Below are 18,703 nucleotides of genomic sequence, written 5' to 3'. Positions count from 1 at the left end.
AGTTACTGAAGCAGTCCGTGCTAACATGCAACAAGACCTGGATAATATTCAGACTTGCGCTGATAAATGGCAAGTAATATTTGTGCATTGAAATGCCAGTCAATGATCTTCTCCAACGAAAGAGAATCTAACCTCTCCTTGACATTCAATAACTTGACCATCGCTGAATTCCTCACTATCAATAGTCAGAGGCTAGGAATTCTGCAGCGACTAAGTTACTACCTAACTCCCCCAAGCCTGTCCACCACCTACAAAACCCAGGAAAGGAGTGTGATGGAATCCTCTTCACTTGCCTGGATGAGTGCAGCTCTGACAACATTCAAGCAGATTGACACCATCCAGGACAGAGCAGCCCACTTGATTGGCACCCCTTTTACAATCTTAAACATGCACTCTCTCTACAACAGAAACATAGGAATGAAGAAGACCGATTGTTGTCTTGAGTGCAGCTCTTTTTTTCTACATTTAATGTGGAGGTGCTGGCATTGGATGAAGGAATTGCGCTCCGAAAGCTTGTGATACCAAATAAACCTGTTGGACTTCTGACTATTTTCCATGTTTGGACTGAGGCTATAATAAGATCAGGATCTGATGGTCCTGAGCGGTATTGAGGTTATTGGCAATTATATTCCACTTGAACGTGCTGTTCCATCACTTTGCTGATGATGCAAATTAATGAGGCAGTAATTGGTTGGGTTGGATTTGTCCTGCTTTGATGGAAGCAGTGTAAACCATTTACAAGATACATTGCAGCAACTCACCAAGGTTCCTTCAACAATTTCCAAATCTGCAACTTCTACCTCCTTCAAAGGACGAGGGCAACATGTTCTAACAGCAAGTTTCCTCCCTCCAAGTTACATGCCATCCTGACTTAGAACTATACCGGTGTTCATTCCCTGTTGCTGAGTGCCGGTTCAAATCCCTGAAACTCCTTCAGCACTGTGGATGTACCTACACCACATAGGCTGCAGTGGCTCAAGAAGACAGTTCACTCCCACCTTCTTGAGAGCAGTTAAAGATTGGCAATAAATTTAGCAATGTTCACAGCCTGTGGGGAAAATAATCAACAAAAAAAAGGAAGTAACAGGCAACGTTAATCAAGACGTGCAGGATTAAAATCGAAGCTGGAATATCATGAAATTCAAAACAAAGTTCAATTTTTGAATTTAATCATGGAATGGACAAATTTGACATTCCTGATATGGAAAAAATAGATTTTCAGAGTGAAATTGCTCAGTAGTAGTTATGAACTTAGTAGTCTGGTTAAAAACTCAGTCAGATAAAAATGTAGGAAATAGGTGCAGGAGTATGCCATTCAGCCTTTCGAACCAGGTTTGCCATTCAATTAGGTCAAGTCTTCAGTTCCATTTTCCTTCACTATCTCTGTATCCCTTGATGTTTTTAATGCATAAAAATTTGTTGATTGTTCTTGAAGATAGTCAAATGATTTAAGCCTTCACAGCCCTCTGGGGCAGAGAATTCCAAAGATCCATCATCCCGAGTGAAGAAATTCAGTCCAACCGATCCAGCAGGGAATTGTAAGCATTTAGACCTAGTCACATTCAGATCCTGTCCCATGTCCCATCCTATTCAGCTTCACCCATCTGTTGAATTTAATCTTGAATGATTCAACTGCTAACCTTGGAAAATAATTCTGCATCTTCATAAGGCTCTCGGCCCACAGAAATTGGGCAACGTGGTGGCAGTGTTTAGCCCTGCTGCCTCTCAGCACCAGGGACCTGGGTTTGATTCCAGCCTTGGGTGACTGTACAAACTTTGCACATTCTCTGTGTGGGTTTCTTCTGGGTGTTCCAGTTTCCTCCCACACTGCAAAGATGTGCAGGTTAGGTGGATTGGCCATATTAACTTGAGCTGTGCTACCCCAAAATGCCAAGGTTAGCAGATTAGTGAGATAAATACTCGGATTACTGGGAATGGGGTGTGTCTGGGTAAAGATGCTCTGTTGGAGAATCAGTGCAGACTTGATGGGCCAAGTGGCTGCCTCCTGCACTGTAGGGATTCTGTGATAACTAAGTCAAGCTGCTTCTCTCGTCATTTCTGAAACTATTGTATTTAATCTCAAGTTCTGGCCTTTTGTTCCAGAACCTACAACTATTGGAAACAGTTTGCTTCTTTGTATCCTCTGCTAGCATTGCATTATTTTCAGCACTTGTTATATCAACCTATAATATATTAATAAAAGGCTTCAGTTTTTTAAATTGATCTGCATATTTGACATAACCTGGCAGTATCCTAACAAATCTATTGAATTTAAATCTTCTCGCTGCATTTTGATGTTGTCAGGAGAGGAGGTGGTAATTTGACCCTTCATGCCCTTGCCTGCTGTCTAAGAGCACTTCAAGCAGCGCTCCTTAGCCCTGCAAATAATTTTTAATTCACTTAAGCCAGCGTCCTGTTTTCATTGGCAGAAAGTTTGAGAGAGTGTGTTTCTATGCACTCTGTTTAGACCCCTCAATGATTTTAAACATGATGTCAAATTCCCTCTCATGCTTCTCTAAAGAGAGCAGCCCCAGATTTTCTAGTTTATCCTTAGAACTGAAGTCCCTCATTTTTGGAACCATTTTCAATTTTTTTCTGCACCTACTTTAAAGTCTTCATGTCCTTCCTGAGGTGTAGTGCCCAGAATTGGACATGGTATTCTAGTTGACCCTGAGACAATGTTTTTAAAAGTTTATTATCACTTTTTTTATACTGTACTCTATTTTATTGCGATCTCCGTTGAGATCGCTAACTTTTAAAAAGATGTTTGAATCCCAGTGACCTACTGAAAGGATCACAAGTCTGAATTTTCAAAGAATCATGTGCTTGGATTTCAAGTTTTAAAACTTGTACTGTAATAAACTAAATGCAATGTTAACCAAACATTATTTTGGACTAAATGTTATTGGAGAGAAACTGGCAGATAGTGGTGTTCCTATGCACCTGCCTTTGACTTTAGATTTAAATGCAGAAGATTTGGAAGTGATATCGAAAGAGCCTTGGTGAGTTGCTGCAGTGCATCTTGTATGCAGTGCACACAGCTGCCATAGAGCACTGGTGATGAATGGAGTGAATGTTTAATGGTGATCTGTTCTCAGCCTACAGAAATTGGCCATTCTCCAATTGAGTGCTTGTACTCCAGATTGTTCCTTGATTTTACGTGGGTTTATCATTACTACTGGGTTTTTATATTTAATACCTTTTGTGGAAAAATCTAGTAAATCATCACCTTTGTCAACTTTAGGTGCTGCATTTAATGTCCTGTGAATCTGTATCTCCAAATTCCTCTGCTCTTCTAGAGTACCATGCTTCCACTAAGATTGTACACCTCTTAAGTTTGAAGATTGTGGGTTCAAGTTCCATTGCAGGAGTTGAGCACAAAGACCTAGCTGACTTTCCAGTGGCAAACCAGAGCCTGCACTCCAGGTAGACCTGACTCCCTGTCCTTTTAGGTGTTGCAGCAGCTGTGGGTTGCCCTGTAGAGGGACTCAGTGGTGATCTAGCTACTAAATCCAATTTTTATTTTAAAGAATCGGGAGCACCGCCATTTTGAAGCATCCTCTCGCATGCTTACCTGCCATCACAGCGTGCTGCTCCTTTTCAAGCTGGAAGGCCTGTGACTGGCCAGGGAGCCTCCGTCTAGTTATTAATTAGCCACCCCAGGGAGCATCACAGTGGTTGTTGCCCACAAGGGGATAGGTCCTACTCTTAATGTTGCAAAGTGGCAAAAGTTGCACTTTCCATTTGGCTCTGCTTCATTGATCAAGAAAGTTGATTCAAAAATGTCTACAAATTTCCAAGCCCAGTTCTTAACAATAATGCTGATGAGATATATCTTGAGCACAAATTATTTGTCAGTGAATGCTGAAGAAAATTTATTTTTCTGTTTTTATTTCTGATTTCTTTCTTACCTAGTGCATTCTCTTTTATTTCCCTGACTTGCTGTATTAGTTTTTTTACCTTCAAAGGTATGAGAGCGGGTAACGTTACCTTGCACCAGAGGTTGAGAGAAGACTAAAATTTAAAGCTTACTTATTAGTGTCACAAGCAGGCTTACATTAACACTGCAGTGAAGTTACTGTGAAAATCCCCTAGTTGCCACACTCTGGCACCTGTCCAAATACACTACAAGGCCAATGCACCTAACCAGCACGTCTTTCAGACTGTGGGAGGAAACCAGAGCATCCGGAGGAAACCCGTGCAGATATAGGGAGAATGTGCAGATTCCATGCAGATTGTGATCCAACCCGGGAATCGAACTGACGCCATGAGGGAGAAATGCCAACCACTGTAGGCTTCCATGGCTCTTTTGTGGAGTTAAAATCTTAATAAAGAGTGGGATTGTGGTTTGAATTGGAGCCTTTTGTATGTACTTAGAGTTTGAGTGATGTTTGGAGACTTGGGGGAATCTGTAAACGAGAATCTATTGATGTATTTCTGTTGATCCTATCCCCTGTGCTTATTTGATGTGTTTGACTAACAATTCACCAGAGGCAACCTCTAACAAAAGCCTTTGCTGTCATGTTTTTTTTTGGTCGAATGTGATTTCTGCCAAAATGTAGATTTGTCACTTTGCATAATCTTGGGTTTTCTTTGCTGTGTCCTTTTCTTCCTCCATGAGAACTGAAACTTGTGTTGAATACAGGAACAGTAGTTTCTCTGGATTTCTGCACTGTGGGGAAAACCAAGTTTGAACTGCAATAAATTACCCTATTCCCAACACACTGGCAGCTCACTTGCACAGATCCCAAGTTACTGCTCCGATGAGTCAAAATGTTACACTGTGACCAGAAAGATATTTCTGTTTCTAAAAGATGAAATGGAAGCCAATGCATCTGAAAATTCGTAGATGGTAAAAGAACTAAAGAAATCAGTTATTACTGAGCAGCTATAAGAATATTATTGAATGTTCCTAGTTAAGGAACGTTTATTTATTAGTCACAAGTAAGTTTACGTTAATGTTGCAATGCAGTTACATGAAATTCCTCTAGTCACCACGCTCTGGCACCAGTTCGGGTCAATGTACCTAACCAGCGCATCTTTAAAACTGTGGGAGGAAACCGGAGCACCCAGAGGAAACCCATGCAGACAGGGGGAGGTGCAGACTCCACACAGGCAGTGACCCAAGCTGGAAATTGAACCTGGTGCTGTGAAGCAGCAGTGCTAACCACTGTACTACCGTGCCACCCCACGTTCTGTTCAAACAACTGGAACTGATTCCGTTAATCTTTACAAATAAGTTCTTGACATTTAAGTTTAGCATTGTCAAGTTAACCTTGTTGTCACCTTTAATGAATTGACAATGCTGATCTGAATCAAACCATCACTACGTAGATCATTTAGCACTAACTGATAACTGATATCCTATTTATAAGTTTCAATTTTGTATGTGCGTGTGCATGCTTCTTTCTGTTTGCACTGAGTGAATAAGAATACTGTGGCTTATGGTTATTTTCTAAAGGAAAATAATTTAGATTTCAAAGCAAGATGGATTGCATTGTTTCTGATGCATTAGAAAGATACTAGAACTGGAGGGTATTGTGGCAATGCAGAACTACTGTGTTGTAGTGATAACTGAAATGCAGCTAATTTCAAAAGATGGCAATGAGTAAAATATTCAGGAGTATGAATGAATACCAAGGGAAGTTTCTTAATATCCATTATCTGAAATCCTTGGGCAGATCATCTTTCGGATTTTGAATAATTTCAGTTTTCAGATACCCCCTAATAGATGCAGTTTAAAATAAAGAGCAGCAGATAGCAGCATACAGAAAATAAAAAAAATGAAGAGAAGATGGCAGCACCTAGTTCAAGCATTCCAGGTACTTGCATTGTAACTGGTGGAGGTCTGTCTGAAAGTTCATATATTACAAAGTCAGAATTGTTTTAGAGAAATCACTTTTGTATTTGCTAGCGATTCTTGTGCTAAAGGTTGGGTGCGATTGGCAAGGTTTGTGTTGACAAGGATTGTTCTGCTCGGGGTCACGGGAACCCACGCTGAAGGTCGTTGAGATTCAAGAGAAGTGTAGTTTTTGAATGTGTTTGGTTTTAGAGTTTTGGATATCAGATACCCTACCAGTTTGTGTATTCCTTCACCTCATTGTCTTCACGGCAATTTCAGTTGTCGTCTGCTGGGAAACTTGTATAACAAATCCAATGGCTTTTAAATTTCAGAGAGTCAGGAATGAAGCAGTCAGTGCATCTATTCCAAATTAACTGCTTTCCTGTTGTCTGTCAGACAGGAAGAGTAAGAATTTCCCTGTTGATCTCCAGTATAAATATATTTTTCAAATGAAAGGCCATCAGCTGATGAAACTTTTAAAAATCTGTATGTCAGTTAATGAATTCTGAGGAAATTTTAATGATCCGCGTTATAGTATTAGGTGCCATTTAAACTGTAAAAAGTTTCAGAGTTTATTAATGCAAATAAGCAATTCAAAATGAGCATTGATTTTCCCACCAAGATAAACCAAGAAGCAAGTGATTTGTTTTCTGATAGTTTATCAGCGTATCAACAGCATGCTTTTAGAGTTCATTCATCACTTCTGATATTTGTGTGTATTGGTTCCCTCTTTGCATCATCAACTGATGCCAGTTTACTAACATCTATTTTCCATATATATGCCACTTTGCATTAGTAAATGTGTTAAAAGTTAGGACAGGATGAATAGATATTGTATTTGAATATGAAAATTGTGCCATCTGCGAAAATAAATCATTTCAAGGCAGTTGTTTGTAAAAAACCAGCATGCAAATGTTGATGTAATCCAAAATGAAAAGTCATAGTCATGAAGTTGTGAATGGAATGAAACCATCCTCATTATTCAAAAACCCTGATGTTGCATGCCCCCTGGATCTTCATGATCTGTTTGCACAGGGTCTCTTTGTTTACCACAATGAGCTCTTCATTTCCACCAATCACTTCAAAGCCACATGGATTTCTTGTTTGATATTGCTGTTGATAAACTATTGTTTCCTCCACTTGAGCACTACGAATACTAAAGCCCATTATTTTTAGCCAGCAGACCCACCTCCTTACCACTGACTCCAGCCACCACCACCACTACTTATTCAAGTTTTTGAATTCTCCAGCAAGGATGTATCTCTAATTGAAAGTGAAATTTCATCAAAACACAGTATTCGTTAAAACTAAATATATCTTCAACCTCTACAAAAATAAATTCTTAGGTTCATATCATTATTGAACTTTAGTAACAACTTGTATTAATGCAGTGCCTTTAACATAGTGAAATGTTAGTGTTTCACCATTAAAAGGGATTAGCAGGGTAAATATCTGTGGCCACGGGAATAAGGCCTAGGTGAGATTGTGTTTGGTGCAGACTCGATGGGCTGAATGGCCTCCTGCACAGTAGGGTCTCTATGATTCTTTCTATGATTAAGTATCAGTGAAAAACTGATAGCAAGCCAAACAAATAACTGACGTGTTGTTTATAAAATTGAGGGGCATAGATTAGGTGAACAGTTGGACAATTACAAGGGGGCACAAGTTCAAGGTAAGGGGGGAAGTAGAGATGTGCGGGTGAAGTTTTTATACAGAAGCTGGTGGAGGTCTGGAATGCACTGCCAAGTAACGTGGTTGAGGCAGATACGTTAGTGACATTTAAGACTTATCATGAAGAGGCGGGGTGTAGAGGGATACAGGTAGTTGGTCTACGTAGGACAACGTGATTGGCACAGGCTTGGTGGACTGTAGGTGCTTGTTCCTGTGCTTTACTTTTCTTTGTTCTATCTTGATGAAAGCAAGTCCAGAAGGAATAATACAGAGCGTGTGCCATAATAACATCCATATTGGATTTGATTTAATTTTGACTTTGATCAGGGTGATTTCATAGCTGAGGCAGGTGCAAAATCTAATTGAGGAGGTTCTAACATGGAGTTGCTGGAAAGGTGAGCATCTATGTGAGATCTGATAACCTGATGAAAAACATTGGAGAGGAAAGAGATTGGGGATTGAGTGCTCGTTACAAGGGCAGAAGAATTAAGGTTTTTTTCCAAAGATTAGATTATGATCAATTTCATAGGGTTCAGGAGATTCTCCTTTGTGGCCAAATATTGTGTGTATACATTATTTTTAAATATAGGTCGTGGTAAATGTGTGTTCAGAGGGGGCCTTTAATATATTGCAATAACTTAATTTTCTTATCTACAGTTCTGGATGTAAGCATCCTATCATCCCAGGATGTGGTCCGTATGCTGCTATCACTGCAGCCTTTTCTACAAGATGCCATTCAGAAAAAACGGACAGGAAGGACATGGGAGAATATCCAGCACGTGCAAGGACCTCTCACCTGGCAACAGTTCCACAAGATAGGCAGAGGATCCTATGGTAAAGTCCCCTTTTCCATTTTTATACATTACCCAAAATTTTGTTTTCCTGTGTTTGGGTTATTTATTTTCCTAATTAAGTTACCTTGATAAACATAATATGGAATTTATTACCCAAGCATTTCACTTATTTTCTCTGCTTTCTCATGGTACTAGATGGGCTACTGTGCAAATTCTATTCCCACACTTTCATAATGCTTAATGTGTGTATTGATGGAATTACATTGGCATTTACATTAAATGAGGCAGGCATATTTGAAAATTGAATATCTGCTAAAAGAAGTTGTGCAGAAAATAGGAGTTCCATTTCATTGGGGCTAAGATTAGGAGTTGTACCATTAGATTGGGTGCACTGAAACCAGACTAGGGCCAAGGAGTGAAAGTTATTTGAATAAGGTTTCAGAGTATTAAAATATGGGAAGGATACTGCCAGAAACCATGGAATTTCTAAAGTGCAGAAAGAGGCCATTTATCCCATTGGGTCTGCATCGACCCTCTGAAAGAACATCCCACCCAGACCCTCCCCTTGGTCATAGCCGCATAACACTGTGCATTTACCATGGCTAAGCCAACTAACTAACTCATCTTTGAACACTAAGGGGCATTTTGGCATGGCCAATCCACCTAACCTGCGCATCTTTAAAACTGTGGGAGGAAACCCATGCAGATATGAGGAGAATATGCAAACTCCACACAGACAGCCACCCATGTCCAGAGTTGAACCTGGGTTCCTGATGCTGAGATGCAGTAGTACTAAACACTTTGCCACCATGCCAACTCCAATAGAGACCTAACAAAAGGTTCAGGAAAGGACAAAATAAAGCAAAATGAGGTTAATATGATTGGAAAGAGATTAGCTAAACTCAAGGAGCAAAATGGTTAAAGTAGCAAGTAAAACAAATAAATTTAAATAAATTAAAATTATTAAGCCATTGGCATTGCCGTGCATGCTGTAGTACCTACCAGCACATGTCCCAGATACCACCATGCCCGACTAGGTCGTGTCCCAGCGCAGACCTTGCCGACACGGGAGCATGGCGGTTTACAGTTGGGACAGAGTTGCCACGTGAGTCCTCAACATTGACTCCAAACCCCATGAAACTTCATCAGGTCAAACATGGGCAAAGAAACCTCCCACTGATTACCACCTACCACCCTCCCTCAGTTAATTTGAATGCCATTTGGAAGAAGATTGCAGGGGCACAGCATGCACTTTGGGTGGAGGTTTTCAATGTCCATTACAGACAGTGCTCGGTAGCACCATTAGTGACTGAGCTGATGGAGCCCTGAAGGATAAAGTTGTCAGATTGGACCAATGACAGGTGGTGAGAGAACCACCATGGTTAATGCTGACTAGACCTGATCCTCACTAATATACCTGTTGCAGAAGTATCTGTCTAAAATTGTAAAAGTAGGAGTGACCACTGTTATTGTTACAAAGTTCATTCTTCACACTGAGCATGCCTTCCATCATGTTTTGTGGTGCCGCCACTGTGCTGAATGAGATGGATTCAGAACATGTAGTACCCATACAGCAGAAACTGGTCTCCAGTCATTTTGGACCATCTTGCTCCATCAAGTCCGTATGGTAGCTGGTGTGCAATGATTTCCCATGTTCAAAGAGTTCTTCTAAATCTTAAAATGAAGTTTGTGAGCGGGATAGTCAGGAGCCTCATGGACTACCCCAACAGTGACAGACTAGACCCGTGTGTTGCTATCGTTGCTGGGAGCTCAGGCATTTTGCCATTGACATTGCCGCCCTAAGCGAGACCCAGTGGGTAGAGCAAAGCCAGCTAGAGGAAATAAAGTGATTACATTTTATTCTGAAAAGGTAAACAAAAAGATTGCAGCCTCTATGGATTGTTTTTTGCCTTTAGAAACAAACAAGTTGGCTGCCTCAGAGTCTCACCTCATAACTCTTTGCCAGTACTCTATAGTTCTTAGTGTGTACCCCTCAACACGGGAAGGTATGGGGAGTTGAAAGAGGAATTCTACTCCAACCTCCAACAATCTTTGGCTTGAGTCCCAACAGGCAACGTGCGGATCCTGTTTGGCGAAATAAGTACCAGAGTTGGAAAGGGCACAGGCCTCTGGGGAAGTGTAATTGGCCATATGGGGTAGGGAAATCCAATACCAATGGTAGCCTGCTCCTTACAAAATGCCTCAGTCATGGCCTTGTCATAACTGACATCCAGTTCCATCAGTGCGCTAAGTACAAAACCTCATGGTGACCTCCATGCAGCAATACCTGCTTGACTGCGTCATTGTTCAAGCGAGGGTCCACAAAGATGTGGGTAACATCCACGCCATGACAACAACCGACTGCTGGATGGACAACTGTCTAATCCGCTCTGTCATCAACAGCAACGTAACCCCAAAGCAGCGATGGCAATATAAACAATGCTCAGTGACTGTGATAAAGGTGCCCTATTCAGACAATGCCTTGATAATCTGATAACACCAGCACAGCCGCCTCAAAATCCTGAAGAGGGTGGTATATCTATAGAATTCATTGCCACAGAAGGCTGCGGAGCCAGGTCATTGAGTGCATTTGAGACAGAGGTAGGTATATAGTTTCATGATTGGTAAAGGGATCAGAGGTTATGGGGAAAAAAGCAGGAGAACGGGAACTTATTAGCCATGATTGAATGGCAGAGCAGACTCAACAGACCAAATGACCTAATTCTACTGCTATATCTTATGATCTAATGGTAACTTCGTGACCTGCTGTACATCTCCCACTTTACCATTACTATCAAGGGGTCAACTCAGTTCAGTGAAGAGTACAGGAGGAAACGCCAAGAGCAGCATCAGACATACTTAAACTGAAGTCACATTCGGTTGAAGCTATATCACAGGACTTTGGCAAACCAAACAGCAGAAATAGCATGCAATAGAGCTAAGCGGGAAGCAATGGCTCGGTGGTATTATCGCTACACTATTTATCCAGGAACTCAGTTAATGTTCTGGGGAACAAGGGCTCAAATCCCGCCATGACAGATAGCGGAATTTGAATTCCAGAAAAAAATCTGAAATTAAGAATCATTGGCCATGAAACCATTGTCGAAAACCCCATCCGGTTCACTAATGACCTTTTAGGGAAGGAAATCTGCTGTCCTTGCCTTGTCTGGCCTACATGTGACTCCAGATCCACAACAGTGTGGTTGACACTCAGTTGGCCTCTGAAATGGCATAGCTAGCCAGTCGATTCAATGGCAACTTGGAATGGGCAATAAATGCTGTCCAGCCAGCGATGTCCATGTCCCACAAATGAATTAAGAAAGTAAGTAATCCCACATCTATCAGATCAAAGATCTACATCGTGCCACATCCAGTCATGAATGGTGATGGACAATTAAACAACTAACTGGATGAGATGGCTCTGCCAATAGCCCCACCCATAACAAGGGAACCCAAAACATCAAAAGACAGGATTTGAAGTGTTTGTGATCATAGTCTCCTACTGAGGTCCCCAACATTACAAATGAGCAAGAACTCACATTTGGAGGCCATACAGGACTTCTCTCTCACTCAGTACATAAGCCTGATGGGGGGGAAAAAAAATCACTGTTTTATATTGTAGTAGACAATGGACTAGAACAGATAAAAAAAAATTAAGAGGTGCCCATATAGTGGTAGCAATAAGACAGTAAGTTGAAGATCAGAATTGAGTGATACAAGTGGGAGAAAGCCTGAGGTTCGAGATTCAAAAAGAGAAATTTGAAGCAATGAATGAAACAGAAGATAAAATGAAAAAATTGTGGAAATCAGAGACAGAAGAATTGTGGGAAATCTTTAAAAGTGTGATCAATAGAATTCAAGAGCATTGAATTCTATTAAAACTTCCTTGAATGAAAACAACTAAAGGACAAATTGAACCTAAAGAACAAAGTATACAAGAAGTATTAGATTTTAATGGAGAGGAGGACAAAATGAAATGAATTCAAGAGAGGTTAAATCAGGGCAGCAAAAAAATTGATATCAGATTATCAAAGAAAATAAAGTGAAATAATATTCTATTGACACAATAAAAGGAAAAGTAAAATTAAGGATAGAATCGTAAGATGGGATGAGCATAATACGTTTAAAGATAATTACTGAACAATAGCAAAAGTGCTTCTGTTTTTAACAAACTAAGAAGTCTCTCAACACCAGGTTAAAGTCCAACAGATTTATTTGGAATCACGAGTGCTGCTCCTTCATCAGGTGAGGAGCAGTGCTCTGAAAGCTCGTGATTCCAGATAAGCCTGTTGGACTTTAAGCTGGTGTTGTGAGACTTCCTACTGTGCTCACCCCAGTCCAAAGTCGGCATCTCCACCTCATGGATAACAAAATAAATAATACATTGGAGGATAAACTTAAAAAGAATATCAAAGGGAGAAAATATTTGTCAAATATGAAAAATTTCAAAATCCCAGATCTGGATGCTATACATATATGGACATTGAATTTGGTGATCAGCCATGATCAAAATGAATGACAGAAATTTCACTACTCAGTGGTTGGAATATAGAACTTGCTACCACAGGAAGGGCTTCACAGTGATTAGCACTGTTGCCTCACAGTGCCAGACACTCAGGTTTAATTCTAGCCATGGGTGACTCTGTGGAGTTTGCATGGGTGCTATGGTTTCTTCCCCACAGTCCAAAGACACGAAGATTGGCCATGCTAAATGTGTAGGGTTACGGGGATGGGTCGGAAGAGAGGGCTTGGGTGAGATGCTCTTTCTGAGAGTCATGCAGACGCGATAGGCCAAATGGCCTCTTTCTATACTGTTTTTGGACTCTGTGGTTCTGAGGAAGTTGTTGAGCCAAATAGCTTGGAGGCTTTCAAAGTCATCACAACACATACATGAAGAAAGGAAATAAAAAGATATGTGAAAGGCTGAAATGAGGTAGAAAAAATGTGAGGCGGCTCATGGAGCATACAAGCACAAGCTAGTTGAACCAAATGGCCTGTTTCTAAATAATATGTTCTGTTATTCAGTGTAACATTGGACTTGATGCACGAAATGATACTGTTATACATGAGTGATGTCTGGTAGTATGAAAATGTTGTTTGCACAGTCATGGGTATTATCTCAAAGCTTAATGTTCCATTTTCTCTCTTTATTTAGGTTCGGAAGAATCACCAGAGCCACTTCCTATTCCCACACTGCTTCTGGGCTACGATAAAGACTTCCTGATGATCTCCCCTTTTGCACTGCCCTTTTGGGAGAAGCTGCTTCTTGAACCATATGGTTCTCAGCGTGACGTAGCCTACATTGTGGTCTGTCCAGAAAATGAGGCCTTGCTCACTGGAGCCAAAAATTTCTTCAGGGATCTTAGTGCTGTATATGAGGTCAGAATAAATGCTTAACAACACAAAGGAAATGTTTATGACTATAATATTAATGTTGCTGCAACCAAGTTCCAAGAAAAATGGAAAAAATGTAATTCCTACAAGTCAGTTATTCTTAAATGTAGATACTTCACATCATTGCTACAAAAATATTAAAGTTACTGGCAATACGTAGGGACAATTAGTTATTGTAGAATTTCAGGAACTTTTATCTGGTGCACTTCATTGGAAATAGTCTAATGTGTTTTGGAAATAAAACTGAGTAACTGGAAACCTCTGGTCTGAAACTTTAACTATGTTGGAATGGGGGTGTCCAGACTGTAACTTCAAAGTTTTGTTTACACGGGTAAGTTGGATAACTTTTCAAATATGAAAAACCAATGTGAGTCAATGCGAATAGATAATGGGCAGAATATTGGGCTGGTGAGTGGTGGTTGCAGTGTGGGCCCCCTCCACGCCAGCCAGAACGCCTGCAGTCGTTGTGCTGGAAGTAGAGGTAGTCGAAGTGGAGCAGGTACCTGTTGACCCATTTCCTGTGCCAGGTATCACAGGAATGGCTGCACGTTGGTTAGCACTGCTGTCTCTCAGCGCCAGACACTCAGGTTTGATTCTAGCCATAGGTGATTGTGTGGAGTTTGCACTACAGGTGGACTGAACAAGGATAGCGTGGAACTTTCACTGGGAAGGAATTCTCACCCTCACGAGATGCTGGCCAATCTAACTGACCAGCAGCTTCTTCAGTCTTGGCAGAGCCAAGAGCACATTAGTAGGCATTGCTGCAACTGTAACAAGAAAGCAGAAGGCAACCCAATGGATTCCTGGAAAGGGAATGTCTGGGACCCTGGGCAGGGAGGGTATAAATAGATTGGGGAAGGGAGTGGAATGAGATGGGAGGGATCAGTACAGCTGACAGGAAGAAAATTAGGATTCTATTTCAATGGGGAGGGAACAGCCCCTAATATGTAAACAGCAGGCCCCAAAGCTAGAACTCTGCTCTCTACCTTCTGAAGAATTTGCCTTTAAAATGGCCCTGCCCACACCAACTGTTTTATGACGTGGGCAGCATATCAGAGTTGGTTGACTTAGTAACAAGTCTAGTTGACCCTGGATGATTTATTCAGTTATGCCAGGGCCAGCTGCCCATTTCACCGCCCACCATCACCTGTATTATGAGAGCTCAGGTGGGTGGGAAGGTGGTGGGTTTTGTGTGTGCTTCCACCCCTGCCTCCACCACCATGCCAGCTGGTGTGTGTAAAATGCAGCACTGAAAGTCATTTGACTGTTCATCTTTTATGAGCTTGTTAACATTAGTTTGAACATGTGGTTAGCATTTGAAGGATTTTAAGTAAACTTGGAATTCCCTAAAAATGGGGATGCCCGGCAGATTATTTATAATTACCTTCTTTCCCATTTAATCAACAGTATTCTCAGCATTTGCAAATTGACTGGTACATTTTTTTTGTTTTAACAGACATGCAGACTTGGTGAGCATCGACCTATCTGCAAAGTATTGAGAGATGGAATTATGCGGGTTGGGAAGAGTTCGGCAAAAAAACTGGCAGACGAATCTGTGGATGAATGGTTCTCTCAAGCCTGGGTTAGTGATGAGAATGACAATCTTGCCAAGTTAAAACTCTATGCTCAAGTCTGTCGCCATCACTTGGGTAAGTAAAAATAATTAATGTTAATACTTTCTAAAAAGAATGAGCAACCGGCTCTCGTTAAAGAATGCCAACTTCAGCAGTCTAGTAATGCATTAGTTTAATTTGCACCTTAGCTGTAGGAGTTTAAATTGTGAGGTTGAGATTGATTTTTAAATTTTTTTTGAAATCACTTATGTTAAGCAGCACAGTTTATGTGCATTTGTTTGATTGTACAAGCGGAATTCATTGCTGAAAAACAGTTCATCAAATTCACTAATTCTGTAAATCTTCTATTCCATAAAATTTAGCACCATACCTGGCTACACTTCAGCTGGACAACAGCCTGCTGATTCCACCCAAGCACCAGCCAATTTCATCTTCTGTTACCCAGGGGCAGGCAGCAACTGGAAGCAGTGGGCCACCATTGGGAACTGGGGTTACTTCTGCGCCAGTGACAACTGGCACTACAGCTACTTCCACCACCAGCACTGGCAGTAGCACTGCAACAACTGGCAGCTCTGGTGTAGGAAGTGGGTCAACAGGTACCTGCTCCACTTCGACTACCTCCACTACCACCACAACCACTACCCCAGTTCTGCATCAGACAGGGACAACCTCATCCTCTTCAGGATTTGGTGGGACAGTTGGAGCTGCTCAGAGTGGTGGCTCAGGCGCCAGTATAGAGAGGCCTCCAGGGAATACAGCTAGTGGAAGTGGAGATACAGATACCCAGAGTTCTGTACAACAGCAAGAAGTACAAGAGAGGTAAGTGTGATATGAGGAAGACTTTGATAATTATTGCATTTGTTTAGAGATTTTTTAATGTACATAATATTCCAGTTAAGACCTTGCAGAATTATGTTTACATTATGGGATTTGTTAACAAGCAGCCTCAGGACTTGTGTGGCTGCTGAAGTATGAAGCATTTGAACTACCATAGCTGATACAGCTCTTGGTGTAGAGATAAATGTAAAATTTAAATGTACTGCACATAGAAATTGTAGGCCACCAAAAAACTGGCAGGGGTTGATTATTAATCCATCAGATACATTTTTAAATAAAACTGTAATGTAGCAAATTGATTGTAAAGTGCATAATTGGCCCTTGAGAGCCTCTGTTAATCCTTCAGTTGAGAATTGTGTCAACTCCCACATCCTGAAATCCAGTGGAACATGACTGAGACTTTGGCACCTGGGGAAATGGAGAAGGATGAGGATGGGACAAGAATAGGCAGGAGCAATCAATCAAAGAGAAAGTTGTAAAGCTGTATCTGCTTTTCCCCCACTGTGTGTCGGGGGAGGGGGTACGAGGCGATGGCTGCAGACTGCACATGGGGAGAACAGGTTAGGAAGTGCTAATAGCAGAAGCTTGACTTCTTAACTGTGCTTTTACACGTAAGATTGAACAAAACGTTGGAATATGTGTGGTCGTAAATTAATTGGCGAATGTTTGATTGTTATTTCACATCCATTTATTTTGTTACAGTACTACAGAAAGGGAACGGATTGGAATTCCAACTGAAGCTGAGTCAGCTGACAGCAATGCATATCCACCAGCTGTCGTCATCTATCTTGTCGATCCTTTTACATATTCCTCTGAAGAAGAGTCATCTTTTACTAGTGGATGGCTGCTGGGCCTGTTACGGTGCTACATGGAGATGCTGGATAATCTACCAGAGCATATGAGGAATGCATTCACTGTCCAGGTGATTTGAAATTAGTTTTTCTTTTTACAATTAATTCTTAAAATTCTCTTAAGTGTTCCATAGCACTTAAATATTTATTTTATTCTAAAACCATTTTGCACTAATGCAAAACATTGAAATGGCTAGCTATCAACAGAAGATTTATTTGCATTGTAAATGAGCATGCTTCCAGAAATTTGACATCGACCTACATTTAAGGTGTTGCATTAAAGCTGTTGCCTTCCAATGTGATGCATAGACGTGTGAAACTTTTGTTTTGTTTCAGATTGTGCCTTGCCAGTATCTACTACAACCAGTGAAAGATGATCACACTTTCTATATCCAGCACTTAAAATCACTGGCATTCTCAGTTTACACTCAATGCAGACGGCCGCTTCCCACACAGATCCACATTAAATCACTAACTGGCTTTGGTCCCGCTTCCACAATAGATATGACCCTTAAGCATTCAGAGGTGCGTATTAGTTTGTAACTTCTATCAATATTTACCATTCTTGCACTAATTATTGCGCATAAGTAGTTTCGCTGTCCATTATATGCGTTTTAAGTAAAATTCTTTGTGAAAAGTCTGGCGTAATACTGGTCTTAAAGATATCAATTATCATAACCTTCTGACAACTTGCTATGGAATTGCACTTTCCTTTTACATGCCATATCTTATAGCCTGTTTGTGTTTGGACACCCTGAGCCAGAAGATAAATAATTTGTTTACGCTTTAATCTCAAGTTCTTAAGTGTTCTGTTCGCTTCAGCTTCATACTTAACAATGTAAGCTGATATGTAATGCTTTTTAATTCTCGTTGCCACCCTCTCCTGAAAGATTTTCTTATGTTACGGTGCTGTGGAACCTTGTTTAGCCTGTGACAATTCTGTGATCAATGATTTGATTTCTGCTCCATGTAGCTTAATCTGTACTGACAGAATGGTTAACCAGCCCACTTCATGTTCTCTTCTGTTTTGCTTAAACTGACCATGAGAAGCTGATCTGTCCTCATTCCTCCCTTAAAGTGAAGAATCCAGCCGTCTTCAAATCTCCTGCCTAAAGTTATTCTTTAAGAAAAATATGGGAAGACATTCTTTTCTTGGTATGCACTGTCAAATTGAAAGTCTTTTTTTCAATTCCAGCGTCCCCATCCTATCCAAGTGTATTCACCTCCCTATATCTTGGCACCAATTAAGGACAAACAAACAGAGCTAGGTGAAACATTTGGAGAGGCAAGCCAGAAGTACAATGTGCTCTTTGTTGGTTACTGTTTATCGCATGATCAGAGATGGCTACTGGCATCCTGTACGGACCTTCATGGGGAGTTACTGGAGACATGCATTCTAAATATTGATGTCCCAAACAGGTAACAATTTTAGTTCAAATTGACTTTGTATTAGGTATTTCAATTTACTTTATGTAGATGAAAAGTAACCTTGACATTAACATGTCCGTTAATTTTTTCTTTAAGATGCTTTCCTAAAATAACAAGTGATCACTTCAAATTAACGTCAAAAATTAAATCCAAAATGTCCGCAGCATAATGTTTTGGTGGTTTTGGGTAGAAGATAAAATTCCAATTTAATCACTTTACTAGTGAGTTATTCCTCTGGATTTTTATTTTTAAAAGAACCTATTCGAATATTTCTTTTAAGACTGAAAGAGAAACTTAAACCTAATGTTAACT

The 18,703-nt window shown here is 40.6% G+C and overlaps 1 protein-coding gene across 1 annotated transcript in view; it reads left to right on the top strand.

Moving 5' to 3' along the window:
- Positions 1-18,703, top strand: part of LOC145355917 (mediator of RNA polymerase II transcription subunit 13-like) — a 238,094-nt gene that overhangs the window by 203,935 nt on the left and 15,456 nt on the right. The window contains exons 18-24 of the mRNA XM_080208407.1: positions 8,171-8,347; positions 13,463-13,686; positions 15,158-15,350; positions 15,638-16,094; positions 16,815-17,034; positions 17,300-17,488; positions 18,159-18,382. Of these exons, the coding sequence (XP_080064533.1) occupies positions 8,171-8,347; positions 13,463-13,686; positions 15,158-15,350; positions 15,638-16,094; positions 16,815-17,034; positions 17,300-17,488; positions 18,159-18,382 (1,684 nt within the window). The remainder of the gene's footprint in view (positions 1-8,170; positions 8,348-13,462; positions 13,687-15,157; positions 15,351-15,637; positions 16,095-16,814; positions 17,035-17,299; positions 17,489-18,158; positions 18,383-18,703) is intronic.

This window comes from Carcharhinus amblyrhynchos, chromosome 20 (assembly GCF_965287045.1).
Source record: "Carcharhinus amblyrhynchos chromosome 20, sCarAmb.v2.hapA, whole genome shotgun sequence".
In the NCBI taxonomy this organism is placed as follows: domain Eukaryota; kingdom Metazoa; phylum Chordata; class Chondrichthyes; order Carcharhiniformes; family Carcharhinidae; genus Carcharhinus; species Carcharhinus amblyrhynchos.
The sequence above is the reverse complement of the archived record's forward strand: the minus strand, read 5'-3'. Positions and strand labels throughout refer to the sequence as shown.